This window comes from Accipiter gentilis, unplaced genomic scaffold, assembly GCF_929443795.1.
Source record: "Accipiter gentilis unplaced genomic scaffold, bAccGen1.1, whole genome shotgun sequence".
Classification (NCBI taxonomy): domain Eukaryota; kingdom Metazoa; phylum Chordata; class Aves; order Accipitriformes; family Accipitridae; genus Astur; species Astur gentilis.
In genome coordinates, this window is record NW_026060975.1 from 471,410 (window position 1) to 489,161 (window position 17,752).

The 17,752-nt window shown below is 49.0% G+C and overlaps 2 protein-coding genes across 2 annotated transcripts; both read left to right on the plus strand.

Annotated features, from left to right (window-relative positions):
* Window positions 1–292: 292 nt before the first annotated feature.
* LOC126037244 (fibrous sheath-interacting protein 2-like) lies at window positions 293–2,897 on the plus strand. The gene is made up of 5 exons (XM_049797510.1): window positions 293–794; window positions 1,153–1,278; window positions 1,709–1,870; window positions 2,297–2,386; window positions 2,754–2,897. Exons 1-5 carry the CDS (start codon window positions 723–725, stop codon window positions 2,895–2,897), a joined length of 594 nt encoding a protein of 197 aa, XP_049653467.1. The 5' UTR covers window positions 293–722.
* Window positions 2,898–3,177: 280 nt separating this feature from the next.
* Window positions 3,178–6,817, plus strand: LOC126037245 (uncharacterized). Its single transcript, XM_049797511.1, has 4 exons — window positions 3,178–3,335; window positions 4,571–5,126; window positions 5,274–5,528; window positions 6,774–6,817. Exons 1-4 carry the CDS (start codon window positions 3,198–3,200, stop codon window positions 6,815–6,817), a joined length of 993 nt encoding a protein of 330 aa, XP_049653468.1. The 5' UTR covers window positions 3,178–3,197.
* The last annotated feature ends 10,935 nt before the right edge of the window (window positions 6,818–17,752 follow it).

Sequence of the window (17,752 nt, forward strand, 5' to 3'; positions counted from 1 at the left end):
GGTGCTCCCTGCACCGCTGCAGAACGTCCTGCGCCGCCCATCACCTCCCGGGAGGCACTGGGAGGGTGTCGCAGAGGGTGACGCGCAGCAGAAACGAGGGCAGGGGAGACTGAGGAGGGGACAGAGAGGTGTCTGGGCTGAAGCAAGGGGAGGAGAGGGGCTTTGTGCATCCTTCGTTTGTCCTCTGTGTTTCTCAAGACTCAAATCGGGAAGGAGATGTTGAGGGCAGTGGGCCAAAAATGTAATTCGGTGCAATTCCCCAAGTTGAGGCTGCTTTGCCCGTGAGAGGGAAATGGTCTAAAAATGGTCTACCAAATCCAGTGCAGCAGCAGCCGCCCGCGGGCGGCCCAGCTCCAGCCCTGCCATCTGAAGGCCAAAGCTGGGAAAAAGAGGTAGAAGGAGGAAGAAGGGGCAGCAGGTCAGCACCGAGTGGAGGCCCCCTGCTCAAAGCAGGGTCAGCGAGAGCGGGTGGCCCTCATGCGTGTCCAGACGGGCCTGCAGGTGGGCCCTGGGGCGGCTGGGCAGTGGCGTGGCAAGACGATGATGCAACAATGCGGTGGTGCAGCAACGTGATGATGCAGCAATGCAGTGATGCAACAATGTGCAACTGCTCTATATAAGCGCTTGCTGGAAGACCGGCTGTGGTGGCCACAGCTGGGTGCCTCTGGAGCGAGAGGTGCCAGCGCAGGGTCGCAGCTCCAGGAGAGCTCTTGGAAGGAGCCATGGAGCACCGTCTCACTGCTGGCGTCCGAAACGTGGACGCACTGCTGAGCGTAGTGGGGAAGGGGGGAAAGGTGAGCAGTGTGCCGATGGAGAGTGCTCAGGCCGGGAGCCTGGGACATGGCTGGGGAGCTGGGAGGGATCCCAAGGTGGTCGGGCTGGGGAGAGTTTGCAGGGAGTCCTGCCTTTCTGCCCAGCCTGGCTTACGGCTAAGCAGGTGGCAGGGCTTGCTGCGAAAGGACGCAGACGTGGGTTGAGGGAGGGTCGGGAGTTGCGGGGACGGGGGCGAGGAAGGAGAGAGCAGCTCTTGCCTGGGCCGCTCTGGGCGCTCCCCTTGGTTGGAGTCTTCCGAGAGCCTTTCTTGCAGCTGCCGTGCAGGAGGCTTATATGGAGATAGTGCCTGAGTGCCCATGAGTGTCTCCCTCTTTCTAGCTCGGGAACAGGAGACAGCCACTGGCAGAAGGAGGTCCTGGGCTGCTGGACCTCCCCCTTGGGGTCAAGATCCCTGTGCACGCGGGCTCCAAGCCTGTCTTCTGCAGGACAAAGCTGGGGGAAAAGGTAAAGGAAGTAGAAAGGGGTAGAAGAGCTCTCCTCTTTTACGGGGTCCCCGTCATTCAGAGAAGTCCTTGTGGCTGCCTGTTCTACAGTGGGCGCCACAGCCCTTCAATCTGGCAGCGCTGGGGAGTAGAGGGAAGCTCCTGGCTCCCTGGTGCAGAGACAAAGAGGAGGACTGGCAAGGTCTGCAGTTCTTTCTGCTGGCCTAAGATGCCTACTTTGCTGGTGGGCTTTGTCTTCTCTCCCCCAGCCCAGCCCAGCCTAGCTCAGCCCAGCCTGACCCCGCAGCCCGGCTGTGGTGTCCTCTGTGGCTTCAGAAGGACGGAGGAGAGTGTTGGTCCTCAAAGGACCTTTACTTTTTCACAAGTACCGCCTGGCACCCCTTTGCTGCTCTCTCCTTCCTCCTTCATAGTGTGCAAAATCTCTCTCACAGCTTCACCAGCCCTCTGGCTATTTCAATCTGGGAGATCCATACTGCCGCCTGCTGAGCACCGACTACAACAGCCTGCATGACCCGCATCTGCGGGCCTACCATAAACGCAAGGACAACCTGCAGAGGCTGAAGAGAGAGGGTTACGTCACCAGTGACGGCAGAGTAGGTTTGGGTATCGGGCTGATAAAAACAGTCCTCATCAAGCGGGGTTCCCAGAGCGCTTGCTGCAGCCGCCTGTTGCTGGCGGAGGGCACAGGGCTGTGGGGCTGCTTTCCCTGGGAGCAGAAGTAGCGCCAGCGTCCCTCTGGCAATTCCCACTGCTGCTCTTCTCCGGCTGCCCCGCGCTGCCTGAGCGTCAAGGAGGCAGCCGGTGCGAGGCCCGGTGCTGAGGCGAGGAGCACCGCTCGGCCCTGGCTGGGGGGGAGTCAGGGGCCCCGCCACTGGGTAGGGGAGCGGAGGGGAGGGGAGGGGAGGGTGTGCAGAGGAGCATCTCCCCTCCCGCCGCTGGGTTTGGGCTGTTTTGGGGAAGGCAGCCTACGGAGCTGGCTTGAGAGTTCTCGGGGGATTTCTCCCCTCGTCTCTCCATAGGTGGTTTGCACTCTGAAGGAGTTCAATGAGTACAGGCAATATCTGACCACGCTCAAGCTGGAGGCAGAGAAAACATTCATGCGAGAGGAGGTAGGCAAAGCGGAGTGTTCGTGGGCACCGGTCAGCGGCACGGTGCCGAGGGCTGGGGCTTTACTTGCAGCATGTTGGGGAGGGGAGGCGGTCAGTGCAGAAGAGGTGAGGGCTGTGCTGCTGGGCCGGGTCTTGTGGCAGGGAAAGGAGTACCGGGCTGCGAGCTGAGCTAGCGCAGGGTGCAGGGGTGGGCATGGGCGGGACAGCCACGTGCAAGCACGCGGAGTCCCGAGGGAAGCATTTCTTTTCTGCCCTCGTCGCGTGGCTGAAGCGGATCGCTGTCCTGGGTCCGCGGGGTGCCTCAGCGTGCAGGGGCGTGAGCGCTTGTCCAGGCAACAGCAAGCCACAACCCAATGTCACCTTTCAGAAAAAGCTTCAGCAAGACCTGGCCCAATCAGAGGATGCCTCCAAACTGCCGGGAGGGACTGACGTTTCTCACCCGCAAGAGTGGCTGCCGCAGGAGCAAAGACAGAGTTTGCCAGGTGGAGAGAGGAAGAGGAGGCAGAGGTAAGAAAAGGCCAAGTAACGCTTGCTCTTCAAGGGGGCCTCTGGTCCCTGAGAGAAGTGCTGGAGCCTCCTGTTGGAGTAAACAAAGGCCAGTGGTGGAAGGAGCTGGTGCGGGCTGCAGTCACGTTGGCGCAGTCTGTGTTTGGAGCCTTGCACAGGCAGGAGGACTACTGGAGCAAAGTAACCAGGAGCAGGGTGATGGGAGTGGCCGAGCAGAAAATGGCCTGGGCAAGACGGTCAGAGGTGCTCCTTCTCAGCTGCCTTCCTTTCTTTTGACTGGCATCTGACTGTGACCAAGAAGCCGATGGAAAGACTGGAGGCTCTTGAAAAAGAGCAACGCCTCCTCCAGCAGGCCAAGTGCCAGCAGCAGCAGCAGCTGGGAAAGAGGAGGCAGCCAGGCATGCAGAGCAGCTCCGACAAGTCCGCTCTCAAAGGAAGGCCGGTGAGTAGGAGCCGGGTGGATGCTGGGGGCTGCCTCTGCTGTGCAGCAGCACGTTGGTACCTGGTACTCGGGAGAGGACGCTGCCACACACACAGAGCTGCTCAGGACTTGCGAAGGGTGCTTGGTCACTGAGGAGGTGGTGCCTGGCCAGTGTGCGACGTGTCCTTGTTTGAGGGTGGCTGTCGGAGACTAAGAAGCGGTTGCTTGCCTTCCTGTGTCTCAGACACGAGGCACTAGCCCTTTCTGACACAGAAGTGTGCCTGGGCGCTCTCAGTGGCCACTTCTGAGCAGGGTCTCACACATTTAGCACAAACCTGCTGCACTAGTGGCCGCACGGTCCATGGTGCTGGTTTCGCGCCTGGTTGAAAAAGTCTTGGTTTCGTCCAAAGACTTCTGCATCCAAAGATGCAGTGTCCCTGAACCTGACAGTGCCGGTGCTTGGCCATTCGTGGGTTGGTTTTCTCTTCCAGGAGGTCTTTGATGAGCTTAGCGGAGAGCCTGCTGTTGCCCAGTCCTCGTTAGCGGGGGTCCCGTTAAACATTGCCCGGCTCCATCCCTTGCAACAGCCACTTGGGAAGCATTTCTGGATAGTGTGGGGTGCTATCCATGCTGGGGTGAAGGGTTAAACTCCTTCTGCCGTGGCAGTCAGGCTGTCAAGCTGCAAAAGAGCAAATGACAATTTCCGGCTGCTGCCTGGCTCTGTGCTTGACTCGCAATTTCTTCCCCACTTTGCACGAGGCTGGCAGCCCGCGGTGGACCTTCAGGCTGCCTCCTGTCCCAAGGACATTTCCTTGGGCTGGCAGACAACAGCCATGTGCCTCAAGAAGAAGGATCGTTTTCTTTTCTGCTCTCAGAACAGCCGTTCCTGGCATTCGGCCCTGAAAAGGGGCAAACAGGGCACCCTGATAGAGGGCAGCTGGGACCCGTGGCAGAAGAGCCTGGTCCAGTACCTTCGACAGCTTTCCCTCTGCTATTGGTTCTGAGGTCCAGGGGGGCTACAGTGCCCTTTGCTCTAAGCAAAATGGCACCTGCTTGATTCTGAGAGGTGCCCCTAACACTTGGCTCCTGGCCGCAGGAGACCAGAAACCTCGGTGTGCCAGGTGGCCTACAGAGAAACCAGAGTTTTTCCAGCTTGACTGCTAGGGACTCGTCTGGGCAGGGGTCCTGTGAGGAGGAAGAGGAAAGCAAAGGGAGGTGAAGGAACCCATTCACTCATTAACTGCTCCTCCTTTTAGTCTGCAGCGTGTGCCGGAGAAGAAGTGCCTAACAGCATACAGCCTACGGTGCTGCGGGCTACGCTGGCAGAAGACCAGGAGCTTAAAGAGGTGGCTGAGACCGTGGTCCAGGAGGTGCTGGAGCGGGTGAAGGCGCTGGATCAGTCCGTCCGCGTCTTAAGGAAGGCTCCCCATGAGGTCCGTGGAAGGCTGTTTGCCAGTGCCAGAAGGCCAAAGCCTTTGGACACTTCTGCGGATCGCCGGGACAAGATCAGACTGGTGGCTCAAGAGATTGTGGCGAACGTGTTGGAGAGCTTTGGGGAGCACTTGGTGCCCAGCACGTCTGAGGCAGCCGAGCCTGGGCCAGCAGGCAGGCAGAAGCTGTCAGAGCTTGTTGCGGGAAGAACCAGCCGAGCAGGCAAATCTGGAGAAGAGAGATGGAGGGAGGCAGAACTAGCATCTTCCGACAGAGCATCTTCACAGTCTTCTATCGACAAAAGGACGAAAGAGGCTGTTGAAAGTGTTAGCTCCACCTTGTCATCCTTTGTAGCTTCTCAGTTTGAACAGGACTTCCGCTGTCAGTTTTCTGAGATCCTGAAGATTCAAGGAGTGACAGAAGGACAAGGACCAGCCAGAGCATCGGAACGGCAGATCCCAGAAGCAAGCAAGAGAGCAAAGGTGCCTGTGTTGCAACCACTGCAAAAGGCTGCTGATGTCTCACGAGTGAGTTGTGAGATTGCCAAGGAGAGCATCCAAAACGCCATCTCCAGAGTTCAGCAGCTGGATGCTGAATTGATCGGGTATGCCAAAACCATTGTCCTTGAAATTCTGGAAACGGTGAGGAAGAAGTTAGAGGAAGAAAGGAAGTCCAAGCAAAAATCGGAGAAGCTTCAACCAAGGGAAGTCTTGCCACCTCTCAGCCTCCCTGCAATAGTCACGCCTTCGGAGGAAGCGGGACAACTCAAAGAGGAGAGCTCACGTACTCTCCTCCCACCTCTCCGCCGAGGTGCTGCGCAAGGTGCTCGCCAGACAGCAGAAGGCCTTCAGGAGTCCAGGGATTCCACCTCCGGAGCCACAGCAAGGTCTTCAGTGCCTGCACTGGAAACTCTGCGTATACTCCAGCCAGGGAGCACCGCAGACACCCTTCCCCCCACGGGCCCCCAGTTTCCAAGAGAGCCCATGCCTCCAGCGGGTCCCAAGCGCCCTACCCAGGCAGGAGCACGGCACAGACCAGTGCGTTTAAAGCTTCTCCCGGAGGAGCCTGTGCAGCCTGAGTCATTGAAGAGGGCGGTAGCTGGGAGCCTTGTGGAGGATGTCCTGAGGAGGTGTGTGGCTCCAGGGCCACAGAGCCCCCAGGCAGCTCCCCCAGGCAGAGAATAAAGAGTTTGCTCCCAAGGGCTTGCTTGTGCCTACATTTATTGATGCCAGGCCATACTGTGTCTGGGTGTTTTCCCTGCAAAGTTTTCCCTCGTCTTCCTCCCTCCTACAGCCTCGGTCAGGCCAAGACCCAGTTCTACAGGGAATCTTAAGTAGGGACGAGAAAAGGAGTCAATGTTTCTGCCTTGTTTAGAAAGCTTTGTGGCTGGGCTATTGGAGGGGCTGGTCCAGCTCTGTAAAGCTGTACTCATGCCTTCTGTGAGTCCCATAGGTGGGCGCTGTTGAAGGCTGCGCCTTGTTCTGTGCATTTATTCTCTCGTCCCCTCACGACCTCCTGATGGGCCTTGGGGTTCCTACCCAGGCCCGTTGGTGGTCCTGTGTCGCGGTAGAGATGGACACGACAAGTAACAGATCATGCAAAATGGCTCCTTTATTGTTCTAACACACCTTTTTATCCCCTACTTCAGAGTATGTGTTAGTATATGATTGGTTTAGTTAGTAACGGTTCTTCTTATCGCTATCTTGTTTTTGTACCACTCTTCTCGGATCTTCCCAGACTTTCAAGGATACACTACAAGCTGCTCAAGGTCGCGCTGTTCTCGAACTGTCAGGCATTTCGTAGACCCGTTGCATCCCCCGACAGTCCTGTCTGTGTCGCAACAAGGGACTGGCCTTCAAAGTGAGGCTTTGGGCCCTAAGAGAAGGGTTTGGAGCATAAAAATGAGGGTTTGGAAACTCAGGATGTGGCTTGGACCCTGAAAACGACTGGCTGGATCCTAAAAATGAGGCTTTGGAGACTGAAAATGGGAGTTCGGCAACTAAAAAAGTGGCCTTGGGCTCTAAAAAGGAGACTTTGCCAACTGCAGGGGAGCCTGTGGACCCTCAAAATGAGGGTTTGGAGCCTGAAATGGGGCTCTGGAAGCCAAAACTAAGACTTTGGGAAGGGAAAACGAGGCTTTCTGCCCTGTAAGTGTAACTTTGGAGCCTAAAAGCGTGGCTTTGTGCCTTAAAGCTGAGGGTTTAAACCCTCCAAGTGAAACTGTGGGCCCTAAAGAACAGCTATGGGTCATAAAAGGCCAAAAGGTTTGGACCAGAACAATGAGGACTTTGGCCCTCCAGATGAGGCTTTGGGCACTAAAAATGGTGGGGGAGATGCTACATGTGACCCTTTGGGCTCTGCAAAGGAGGGGAACCTATTGGTGTCGATAGGGCCCCAAGACATGAGGCTTTGGTCCCAAAGAGAGGGCTTGGGTCACTCCAGGGGAGGCCCTCAGCTGTTAAAAGAGGCCTTTGGACTCTCCAATGGAGGGTTTGGGCCCTAAGAGTGGGGCTTTGGAAATGAAACTGAGGCTTTGAACCCTGCATTAGGTTTTGTGCCTTCAAGGGATGCTTCAGTACCAAAAACGAGGGCTTTGCGCCCTAGAAATGGGTCTTTGGAAGCTCCAAATGAGGGGTTGTGTGTTAAACAAGTGAGGCTTTATACCCCAGATGAGGAGCTTGGCCTCTAAAATGAGGCTTTGGGCCCTCCAATTGAATATTTGGACCCTCAAAATGAGGCCTTGGGCTCTCCCTAGTTGCAGACTGGATCCTAAAACTGAGCCTATGGTCCCTGGAAAGGAGGCTCTGTTCCCTGAAAAGGAGGCTTTGGAAGGTAAAGAATGAGGCTTGGGGCTCTAACGGTGGGGTTTGTGCTGTAAAAGGAAGGTTTGGACTTTGAAAATGGGTATTTGGGCCCTTGCAATGAGGCTTCAGGACCCTAAAAATGAAGGGGTGGATTGTGGAAACAATTCTTTGGACCCCGAAAATGAGGCATTGGGCCCTAAAACTGAGGTTCGGAGCCTCAAAATTTGAGTTTAGAAACAAGGTTGTGGAGCCTGAAATGGGGCTCTCGAGTTTATAAATAAAGCTTTGGACCATCAAAATGAAGATTTGTTCACAAAAAAGAAGGGTTGGGACGCGAAAAGGAGTATTTGGACAGTCAAAACAAGGCTTTGGGACAGAAAAATGTGTACTTGGGCCTTATAAACGAAGCTGTGTACTCTAAAAAGTGGCCTTCAGTCCTAAAGCGTTCAGTCTTCTATTGGGATGCTCCCTGTGGGACAGGAGGACAATTGTTTTGAGCTGCCTCTATTTCAGGAAGGATTACCTACATTTGCCTTCCATCTGAAATACTGCTTAGTGCAACTTGTTGGGTTGTTTGTTTTTTTTTAAATTGGGGAAGTGTGTGTGAACAGCTGAGTGCTAGTATACAGTGAATTACCTTCCCCTGCTGAGAGTCAATGGGTTTAGGAATAAAAATATCCGTTTTGTATTACAAAAATTGGTTCCCTTGAAGATGCAAGTGCTAACTGATGGACTCCTGGCTGACAAAATCTCTTCCCAGCCTGCTTAAACATTAAACAGCCTTCACAGTGGCGTTCAGATGATCTCGTGTGATTTCTTGCAATTAATCATGGTTGACTGAAGCGTACCACTAAAGCATAGTAATGTGTTTTGGTGGTTAAAAAGTAGTAGGAGGAGTTCATGGAGACATCTTCTGTGTCGGGTTTCAATGAGTTCAAGCTATTGTTGTGTCCGGTTGAGAGTTTCTGATGTTATTTTTCCCTCTTTCGGAGGGGGGTGAACATGCCCATCTCGCCCTCCAGGAGCAAGGATGCCATGTCCGAGTTCAAGCCCATGCCACCCTCAAAGCTTGCGTCCTGGAGTTGAGCGTGGAGGGGCATCACCCCGCGAAGGTTTGGTGTGTTGTAGCAGTCGGTGCTGTGAGGTCTGGCAGGTGGGTGGCAGTGGGGTGGAAGCAGCTGTTGGGGGTTCCGTCATTTGCATAGCCCAGCCCCTCCCCCCCCCGCATGCTTCAGAATGTTGGGGTCCCTGTGGCAGTTTTTGAATGGTCCCTCCCAGTTGGGTCAACGGACCCAGCGCAGCCAGAAGATCCCGTTGGAGCTCCTCTCTCTGGCATAAATCCCTCGGCGTTTGGGCTTGAGAAGAGGTAAAGTTGGAATCTGCAGATCTCCTTAGGTGACCTTCAGGAGCTGTGGGCTGTGGGTGGGGACTGGCTCTCTGTCTCTGGTCCAGCGACTGGTGTCATTGCTCATAGGAGGAGCTTTACCAGGCGAATCTGCCGTTTCCCTTCTTCTGGGGGTTACGGGAGCCGTTTTGGAGGTGAGGGAGATGTGAATTCCCGGTCTTGAGCCAACCTGGATGGAGCAGAGGTGGACTGTGATTTGTCTGACCTCAACAGTGTATCTGTAACGCAGTTGCAATCGTCTCTGCCTGCACAACTGGCATGAGGTCCTGTTTTATTTTAAAGGAGACGTAGTGAATAAAATCAGTGAATCTAATGGGCGGTCTTTCTGACCAAATATATAAATGTTTATTTAGGATAAGATAAACGGTCCCTTGAAGCACTGGTTACACGGACTTAACTCTGTGTTGCCTAAAAATGGGACCAAGTTTGGCTCGGCCGTGGGCGTCTACATTAGAGACATCCACGTTTAGTCAGATGAATCACACCCCAGTCTCCTGTGTTCCTCATCAGGTCTCTGGCAACTCTGCTGTTAGCCCTTACTGAAGCCAAGTACAGTCTCTCATTGATTGATAGATTGATTTTAACAGAAAGGAAAGTCAGTCTTAGACATTTGGTTGCGGAAGAAAGTTTGTGTTTGAAGATCGTGCTTGGATCTTTGAGTAGGTCTAATTAGATGCCTTTTCCTCTTTGCTTCATCCCTGATAAGCTTAGGCACTCTCTGTTTGTCCTGTTTCGGAGGACCACTGCCCAAGGCGCGTAGCATTGCACAGGGAGATGCTGCATCTCATTTTGCACTGTGAGTCTTGTTAAGTCATCAGGAATGAAGTACTTTTAGGAGATAAGCTAACTAAATTGCACTCAAGTGAAAAAAGTGCTCTATAACTCCTGAGAAATAATACTGGATTATAATGAAAATAGAAGTATTTTGAGCAAAAGATGCTTAAAAAGTTAGGTAAAAATGAAGAGCACAGTGCAATTTTTTTAGTTTGGATTTTTATATATTTTTGATTTAAAGTTTGAATGTAAACAAATCTGGTTGAATTGATGTGGAAAAGATGCTCAAATTGACAAGTATTTCTTTCAAACAAGAATAAGCAAAGTAGCAGCTAGAGAGAGTGTTTTGGCTTTAAAGTGTTTTGTATTTGTGAATCCAAATCTCCAAGCTGCTGGGCAGGGTGAGACCTGTGCTAGCCAATTCATCTTTTAGCTCCAAGTGCCTTTTGATAGAGATGCAGGTCTCCTGGGGATTGTGGGGACGTGCTCCTGCATCTGGAAAAGATGGCTGAGTTCCTGGTGTCAGAAGGGCACTGGGATTTAGAGGTCAGAGTTGAGGCAGGTATGGAAGATGGCAATAGCTGTGATCTTTAGTGCAAAAAATTTATTTTTGTATATTCAAGCAGGTTTTTTTCTCTCCTCTGCTAATCCAGTGTGGAATATGAGCCAATAAAGAGAAACCGACGCTGTACACGCTGGACACACTTAAGTATTTGTTTTAAAATAGGTGTGAGGTCAAGCTAGAACGTGCTTTGCAATTGGTGTATTTACTGCAGCAAATTTTCTGCTCTTCCTGGCCGTCTTCTGTGGTTTTCAGCCTGCTTCACCTCCACAGAAAGAGATACCGTGCGTATGAAAGAGGCCGTTATGCGTCTTCCCTTAGGAGATGTTTTTTTGTGCTCTGCTCTTGAGTTACGATCTGAAGTATTTATGCCAACATTTCAAATAGCTTTTGGATTCCCTGGCTAAAGTATTCTGAACCTACCCCAGCTACATGTTACAATGCACAAGTCCCACCAACCATCAGTTTTTATTTCATGTCATTTGTCATGAAGTAACACACATTGCAGCCAGAATGCTGTGTTGCTGTTCCATGTTTTTTTTTACAGTAGTTTTCCAGCTGTATTCCTCGTCCCCATGATAAAGAGTGTTGCCAGTATTTCTTTTTATCTTAGAATACACATGGTAAGGATGGTTGCTGGATGTCTCATCCTTTTTAAGGCTGTGAAGGCATGCTCTGACAAGGCCTTTTCCCAGACCCAGGTATTCCGGGATGCAAGGTGTGCCTATCCCCATCAGCTCTGTGAAGGATGTAAGAGAGATTGTGCGCCTGAAGGTTGAATGATGCTTCTGTGTTAGAAGCTGAATTTCCACAAGCAAAAAACAGCTTCCCCGACTCTTTAAGCTGTGTGTCCTTTTAATGCTGCAAAAATGTAAATAATGATCCTTGCGTACATCTTTCTCAATTAAATGTACAGTGGATGTCTTCTCGTTCAGCTAGTCTGGAGCTTAAAAAGCAGCTTAAAAATACTGGACAGGGTAATTTTTGGTGGACATGGCCAGAGCCTGCTTGGAAGAAAATTGGATTGGTTACACCAGTCTTTATGTGAGGCCCAAAGAGAGCCTAAGGTTTTGAGTGCCCTAGAATGCTCTTTTCAAGTAGGTTAACAGGCACATATACACCCTGTAATGACGTAAGGACTCCCCAGAACATCTTCAGGACAGCTATATTTTATGCAAGCCCCTGTTTTCATGCAACCTCAGCTAGCGTTGTGCTGCTCTTTGCAGGATCGGGTGAGCGGTGTTGTCTTTGGCTGTGTGGGCTTAAATGTGTTTCTAATGTGCGTGTCAAATAATTGCCTGTTAAACAGACTGCCAGTGTGGCTGAAGCCAGTGCTTCCGAAGAAGGTGAAATAAAAGCTTTGAAGATAGGGTCCTGCTGCGAATACGATCCAGTCAAGTAAGTGTTGATTGTGTCCCATCTGATCTTTGCAGATCGTGGAAAAATTGCAGAGATGTTTGTTTTAACGAGAGAGACACATGCCTACCTCTTTGGTTTTCTCCCCCAAACCATTTAGTTACCTGAAGAAACCCTTGGGTCCGCTCCGCCATCATCTACTTGCTTTCACTGCGGAAAACGTGGCCACTACATAAAGAACTGCCCGACAAATGGGGTAAGATTGTGGGGGACTTGGTGTTACTTAGTTTTTAATTGTTTTACCTTGGCAGTTACGTAACAAATACATGAATCCTCATATTAAGAATTGTTTCTGTTGGGGTGAAATGCAGAGGCTGTATGGCAATGTTGCAAAGGCCTTCAAAATTCCAGGGGAAGCTGGAATTAGAAGTGTGAAATTTTCTTTTTCCTAGGTCGTAGACATTCAATATATCCATAGGTCTTTCTGGGTGAACACTCGTGCATGTTTTTATATCTTTCAGTATTAGTGGAAATGTTTCTGTTTTCCACTCTTTTTAATGGCAGTTCACAGTTTTTATTATTTTGTACAAAACCAAGACATTTCTCTCTGCCCCATCTATTGAATATTTGCGTGTTTTAATTGCACTAAGTCCCTGGTTGAGTATTGATGCCATTTAACCGTAGTCACTGAAAGCTCATTTTGCTTCTGTTTTATGTTTCAAAGGCTTCTTGCCAAGTCTAACAGATGGCTGTTGGACTGAGATTTCCTCCCCCTCTGACTTTTCTGAAATCCCATGTGTGAAACAGGCTGAAGTTTTCCTGTTGCTATACAGTGAGAAAATACTGCCGTGTGCTGACAGGAGTGGCTCTTTTAAAATGACCGTGGTAGCACTTCTGGTTTTCCGTCCTGGATCTCCTTTTGTAGAAGCTGTAACATGGACTTCTTGCTTTTATAAAATGTAATTGCTCGGAGACTAACGTTATGCTGAGCCTGCAATTTACATGTATCCTCTGGCAAAGGAGAGGTGGGATTCATTTCACCTGCTTTCTAGCTGTGAAAAGATTAATTTTCTAGTCTGAGCTTCTTTCTTAGTTGCTCCAATGAATGGGAGAGTTCTGCAGAAGGAAGATTGTTCCTCCCTCCCTCTTCTAGTGTTGTGGCTATAGAAAAGTAGTTTAAACTAAGCGCCTACCTTTTAGGAGGCTCATGTGGAGCGAGAAGAATTCCATCTCTTCTCTTGCTTTGAGAAAATGCAAAGCTTGGAAAAGTTTTTCTCTACCCATCTTTAACTCGTTTCTTTTTCCTTCCCCACCCCTCCTCCAGGGAAGCTTATGCTAGAGGAAGGATGGAGAAGCCTCCCTTTTTACCAGAGGAGCCGTCCTCTTCTTCCTCCTCCTCCTCCTCCTCCTCCTCTTCCTCCACCTCAGATGCTCCCGTTCCAGATGAGTTGTCATGTCTCATCTGTAAGGACATAATGACTGATGCAGCTGTTATTCCCTGCTGTGGCAACAGTTATTGTGACAAATGTAAGTGTTACGCCCGTGTTTGTTAATTCTAAACATCACATCTGATTTTCTGAAAGCAGAAAGAGGAGGGAACAAAATTACTTTGCTACCAGTTCTATTTTATGCTGAAGTATACCCTGGACAGGAAAGGGCCAGGAAGCCTTTTCCCCTTTTTAGGTATCTAGTTAAGTCTTCTTTACAAGCGGAAGGACGAGTATGAGGAGAGTGGCTAATTGTGCAGGGGATTACAGTATTAGATGCTGAATGCTTTTAGTTGGTCCACAGCCCTTTGTCTCCTACAATATTATATAGCCGACTCTGGTGACTTACAGTGGTCTGCAACAAACAGATAGTTAGGCATTTAATCCACATTCTTCTCCACGGGAGAGTTGGTTAAAACCTTCAGCACTCGAACCTCCTAATGGTTTTTTGAACCTATTAATGAGGTTTTTTTGAAACATGTTTTGTTCATTAACCTTGAGGTTGGGGACTTCTCGCTGTGCTAGATAGTGGGGAAAAAGACTAGCTGCAACATCAAGACACAGCCTATGCTACATCTGCAGATGTTCCAATGGTGAAATACAAAACTGTATAGTTATTTGCTGCATACTAGAAATTTTTTACACTATTGAACATTTATAGCTTCATGCTCTCAGTTCAAGACTATATTCACCTATTAATCATAGACATGTCTTTATGATTGGTGAGAACCCCCAAAACTTCCTTAGTTTGGCTAAATACTGTTTTGATTATTCTAATTCTTTGCAGGTATTAGAACAGCATTACTGGAATCTGAGGAACATATATGCCCAACGTGTCAGGAGGCAGATGTTTCACCTGATGCTTTAATTCCCAACAAGTGCATACGCCAGGTAACATGACGACTTTTACATAAAGTGCTTGTAAGAAAAGGCTCTTTGTAAAAAGCGGAAAGGGAAGAAAATATTAGTTTATATCTCCTTAAGCAAGGCGTAATTGAATAAGGCTAAATTGACTTTTCAAATGCACTGTTTGCTGCTGTCACAGAAGCTTACGAGTCTTTAGAGATGATCTGGCAAATTCGGGTCCCGCTCTTACTGAACACGATTGCCTCGCTTTCACATTTGGCGTTAACGCTGAAGTACTTGAAAAACAGGTCCTCTGAGCTACCAGTCATTAGTATCAGTGTTCAGTGCGACGTGTTCATACATCTGTATGTTGGTTTCTTTGAGGATTGATGGCATTTACAGGAATACACGAGTAATTTTCCTCTGTGAAGGCTTCTGTTCGTATATCTGCTGAAGTTTCATCGTAGCTTCTTGTAAATGCTTTTCTGCCTCTAGGCTGTGAACAACTTCAAAAATGGAACTGGCTACACAAAAAAGCTCCATCAGCAGATTCAGCAGCAGCAGCAGCAGCAGCCGCCACCGCCTCCACCACCACCCAAGACTGTCAGACCTCCCGCTGTTCTGGTGAGTGCCGCTGAACCATCTACATCTTCCTCTCTGTCAGTCAGCAGTTTGTTGGAAGAGAAGGTAAGCTTTATTTCAGCATATGCAGTGATTCTTATATTGTAGTAGAGCTTCTTTTCCAACTGTCTGCGTTTATTCACAAGGGCTGTCGGCTTCCTGTGCGAAGACAAGCAGCATTAGCAAGTCGTCTGGGCCCCCAAGGACAGTCAATACCCACCACTGGTAAGGAACTGTAACTTTAGAATTCCTTTCAAAACATTATCTTCAGATAAACTGCATGGGATTTTTTGCTTTTTCCTCTCTCCACTCCAAAAGGTCATCTGGGGAGAGGTAGTACAATTGGCTCAGCAGGTGGCAGACCAGGCTGGGAACTGTAAGTATTGTATAGAAATTCAACGTATTACTACTTGTAAGCTGTTAAACGAGGCTGTAGCACTTGACTTCTGCAACGGCTGATTCATAGTGAAGTACGTATGCACAGATAGTTGTGGAGAATACAAGTGGTCGTTAATTTTTCAATGGCCTAATTTGAACTGGCTTTAACAAAGGGGATCTGTGCTTGCAGTGAAATTATTTAAAATAAACCTCCAGTACCTGATTGAGAAGAGGACTCTGACAAAGGAAGTCTTTTTGAGGAAACCAGAATTACCTATCAAAGTTAAATACAGTTAAAGGATCAAGTGGAAAGGCACCCTTTTGCTTCCTGGCTGAACAGGACTGTAGAAATTGATTTCCCAGTAGGAGTCAGCCTCCACATTCTTTTTTTCTAACAACTTAGTTGATGCTGATTGAGCAAATTCTTGGAAAAGTCAACACTGTTCTGTTATGACCATTTTGAATGTCTTCAATGTAGTCAGCCCCAATAGCCAAGCTGCTTTCTCTCAGTTGGCGAGAGAGGAGTCTGTTTTATCTGTGACTGCAGGGTCAGGTCAGTCCTTCCTTTTAGTATATATGTGTTCTAGATAGGTAGATTGTAAGGGTGCCCTGTGTTTATAAAATCTTAAGATAAATCAAAACAAACCCCAGGATCCATCCCACAGATTGTCTAAAATCTCCAATCGAGTAAGCAGGAGAATAACAAGTCAGGGACAAGAGCAGGCCAAATACATCATGGTGAGGCAACGACGTAGGAAGCGTACGTGGAAGAAGATGAAAGAAGTTTGGGAGAAGATGAGTTACTATCTGTGCAGTACTTTGCAGATCAGAAGTGTGAAGAAGTGTGGGCACATGCGAGATGGGAGTCTCTTTTAAGCCTGGGCAGCCTCCATCCACAGTCGCAAAGCTGAGTCTGAGGAGAGCAGACTGAGGGAGGTGTTGGGGGTGAGGATGTGGAAGGCAAGTAGGAGGGTCAAGAAATGAGTGTAGTCTCAAATGAACAGAGAGCAGGGAGAAAAAGGCTTCAGTTGAGAACAAGAAGTGCTTGCCACCACACTCCCGCTTCATTGGCTTTCCTTCTGTATTTGTTATGAAAATGGTATCATAAGAAGGAAAATACTCATTAGGAATATTTTGACTTATGAAGTGGAAGTTGACATACCCGTAAAGAAGACAAGGCAAATTAGGTCAGGGCCTAGTTACACTTGAAAGTAAACAGCCGTTCTGACTGGGGAGAGTATTTCATAGGACTACAGTCCTAATACCACCCCCCCACCCCCGCCAGCTTTTTGGAAAACGCCTAGAAAAAAAAGTTTGAAAAATGAGCTCATAGAGAAGGGGGGTGGGGGAGCCCACTAGGTGACTAAAAGCTACGTCTGTAGTTGGACAAAGCTACTCTGCGAGAGAGAAATCCATCTTCCCTCAGTGGCAGAGTAAAGGCAACAATTAGAAATCAGGAGTTGTAATAAGCTATCTTTTTAAAATCAAGTGTTGAGGCTGTCCTTTGAACATTTTCTCATCCCATTCCAGCCAAAGTGGGTCAGATACCTTAAATAGTTCTAAGCGTCTCTTGACTAACCCAGCTAAGATTTGAAGCCGTCCATTTGTGAAGTAGGAAAATAGCCGGTTTGAATAATGCCATCATTAATCCCTGTAGCCTTAGGGTCTGGATATGGACTCTTTGACAAGCATGATGAGTTGTAGAGACCTTTTTAATGGGTGTCCCCCTTTTGCTACTAGTGTTTCTGTAGAGACCCTTGATCCATTAAGTACAGTTCTTACCTCCGGTGCCCCTCCTTTCTCTCTCCTGGTTTCAGCTGGTAATGCTCTGCCTGACTGGGCAGTGAGCTAGCGAAAGCAGATTTGAGCACCTTCTACAAGCAGAGCTTAACTTGTGCTGCTCTGCGTGCTGATGTACATCTCTTGGATTTAGATTAAACCAGATGTATGTAGAGTTAAGCCTCTGAGCTATAAAAATGGAACGCTGTGTTAAGAGCACAAGGCTCTGCTAGCAACGTTAGCTGCAGATTGGTTGATGTTTTCCTTCATCCTCTTCCATAGACAAAACCAAGGTAATGCTGAATTTACTGCAACAACTCTGTTTAACAGACCACTTTGTCCCTGCTCTGCAATCAACTCTAATGTCCTTTCAGAATCAGTAGAAGCACAGCCAATACATTGAACTAAAAGAAGCCAGTGTTAAATTGTCTTGTTTAATGTGATCGGGAAGCTGATGGGAATAACCTTAAGTCAAAAGTGCTGTGAAACTGAAATGGGTCCAAAAAATCTTGTGCTGTACATAGTGTCGCCCTTAGTGGATTTCAAACCTTTTCATTTCCTGGCGATCAGTTCCAACTGTCTAGCGCAATGCAAATAAGCTGTCTTCAGATAGTAGCAACTTGGATCTTTTCTTATATCCACAAGTGTTTTTTAAAGAAGTTGCTTCTAAGTTAGGTCAAGTTATCTAAAAACCATAAGCAGGATCTTTCTTCCCTCATTTATATTAATGCTGGGCAAAAGGGCAGAAGCTGATTTGGAAACCTGTAAGTGGAAGGGTGTTTTGCAGTAAGGTGGTGGTTGTTGTTTTGTTGGGTTTTGTTTTTCTCTTTTGTGGAGTCTTCAGTATTTTATTTTCTCCCCCAGTACTCCTAGGCTGCAGAACCAGCCTCCAAGGCACTATGGAATGACTTCTGCAATTAGCTTGGCTCCTCCTACGGATAGAGATTCCATTCATACTCAGAAGCTGCTTGAAGCGATGAAAGCATTGGGGGTAT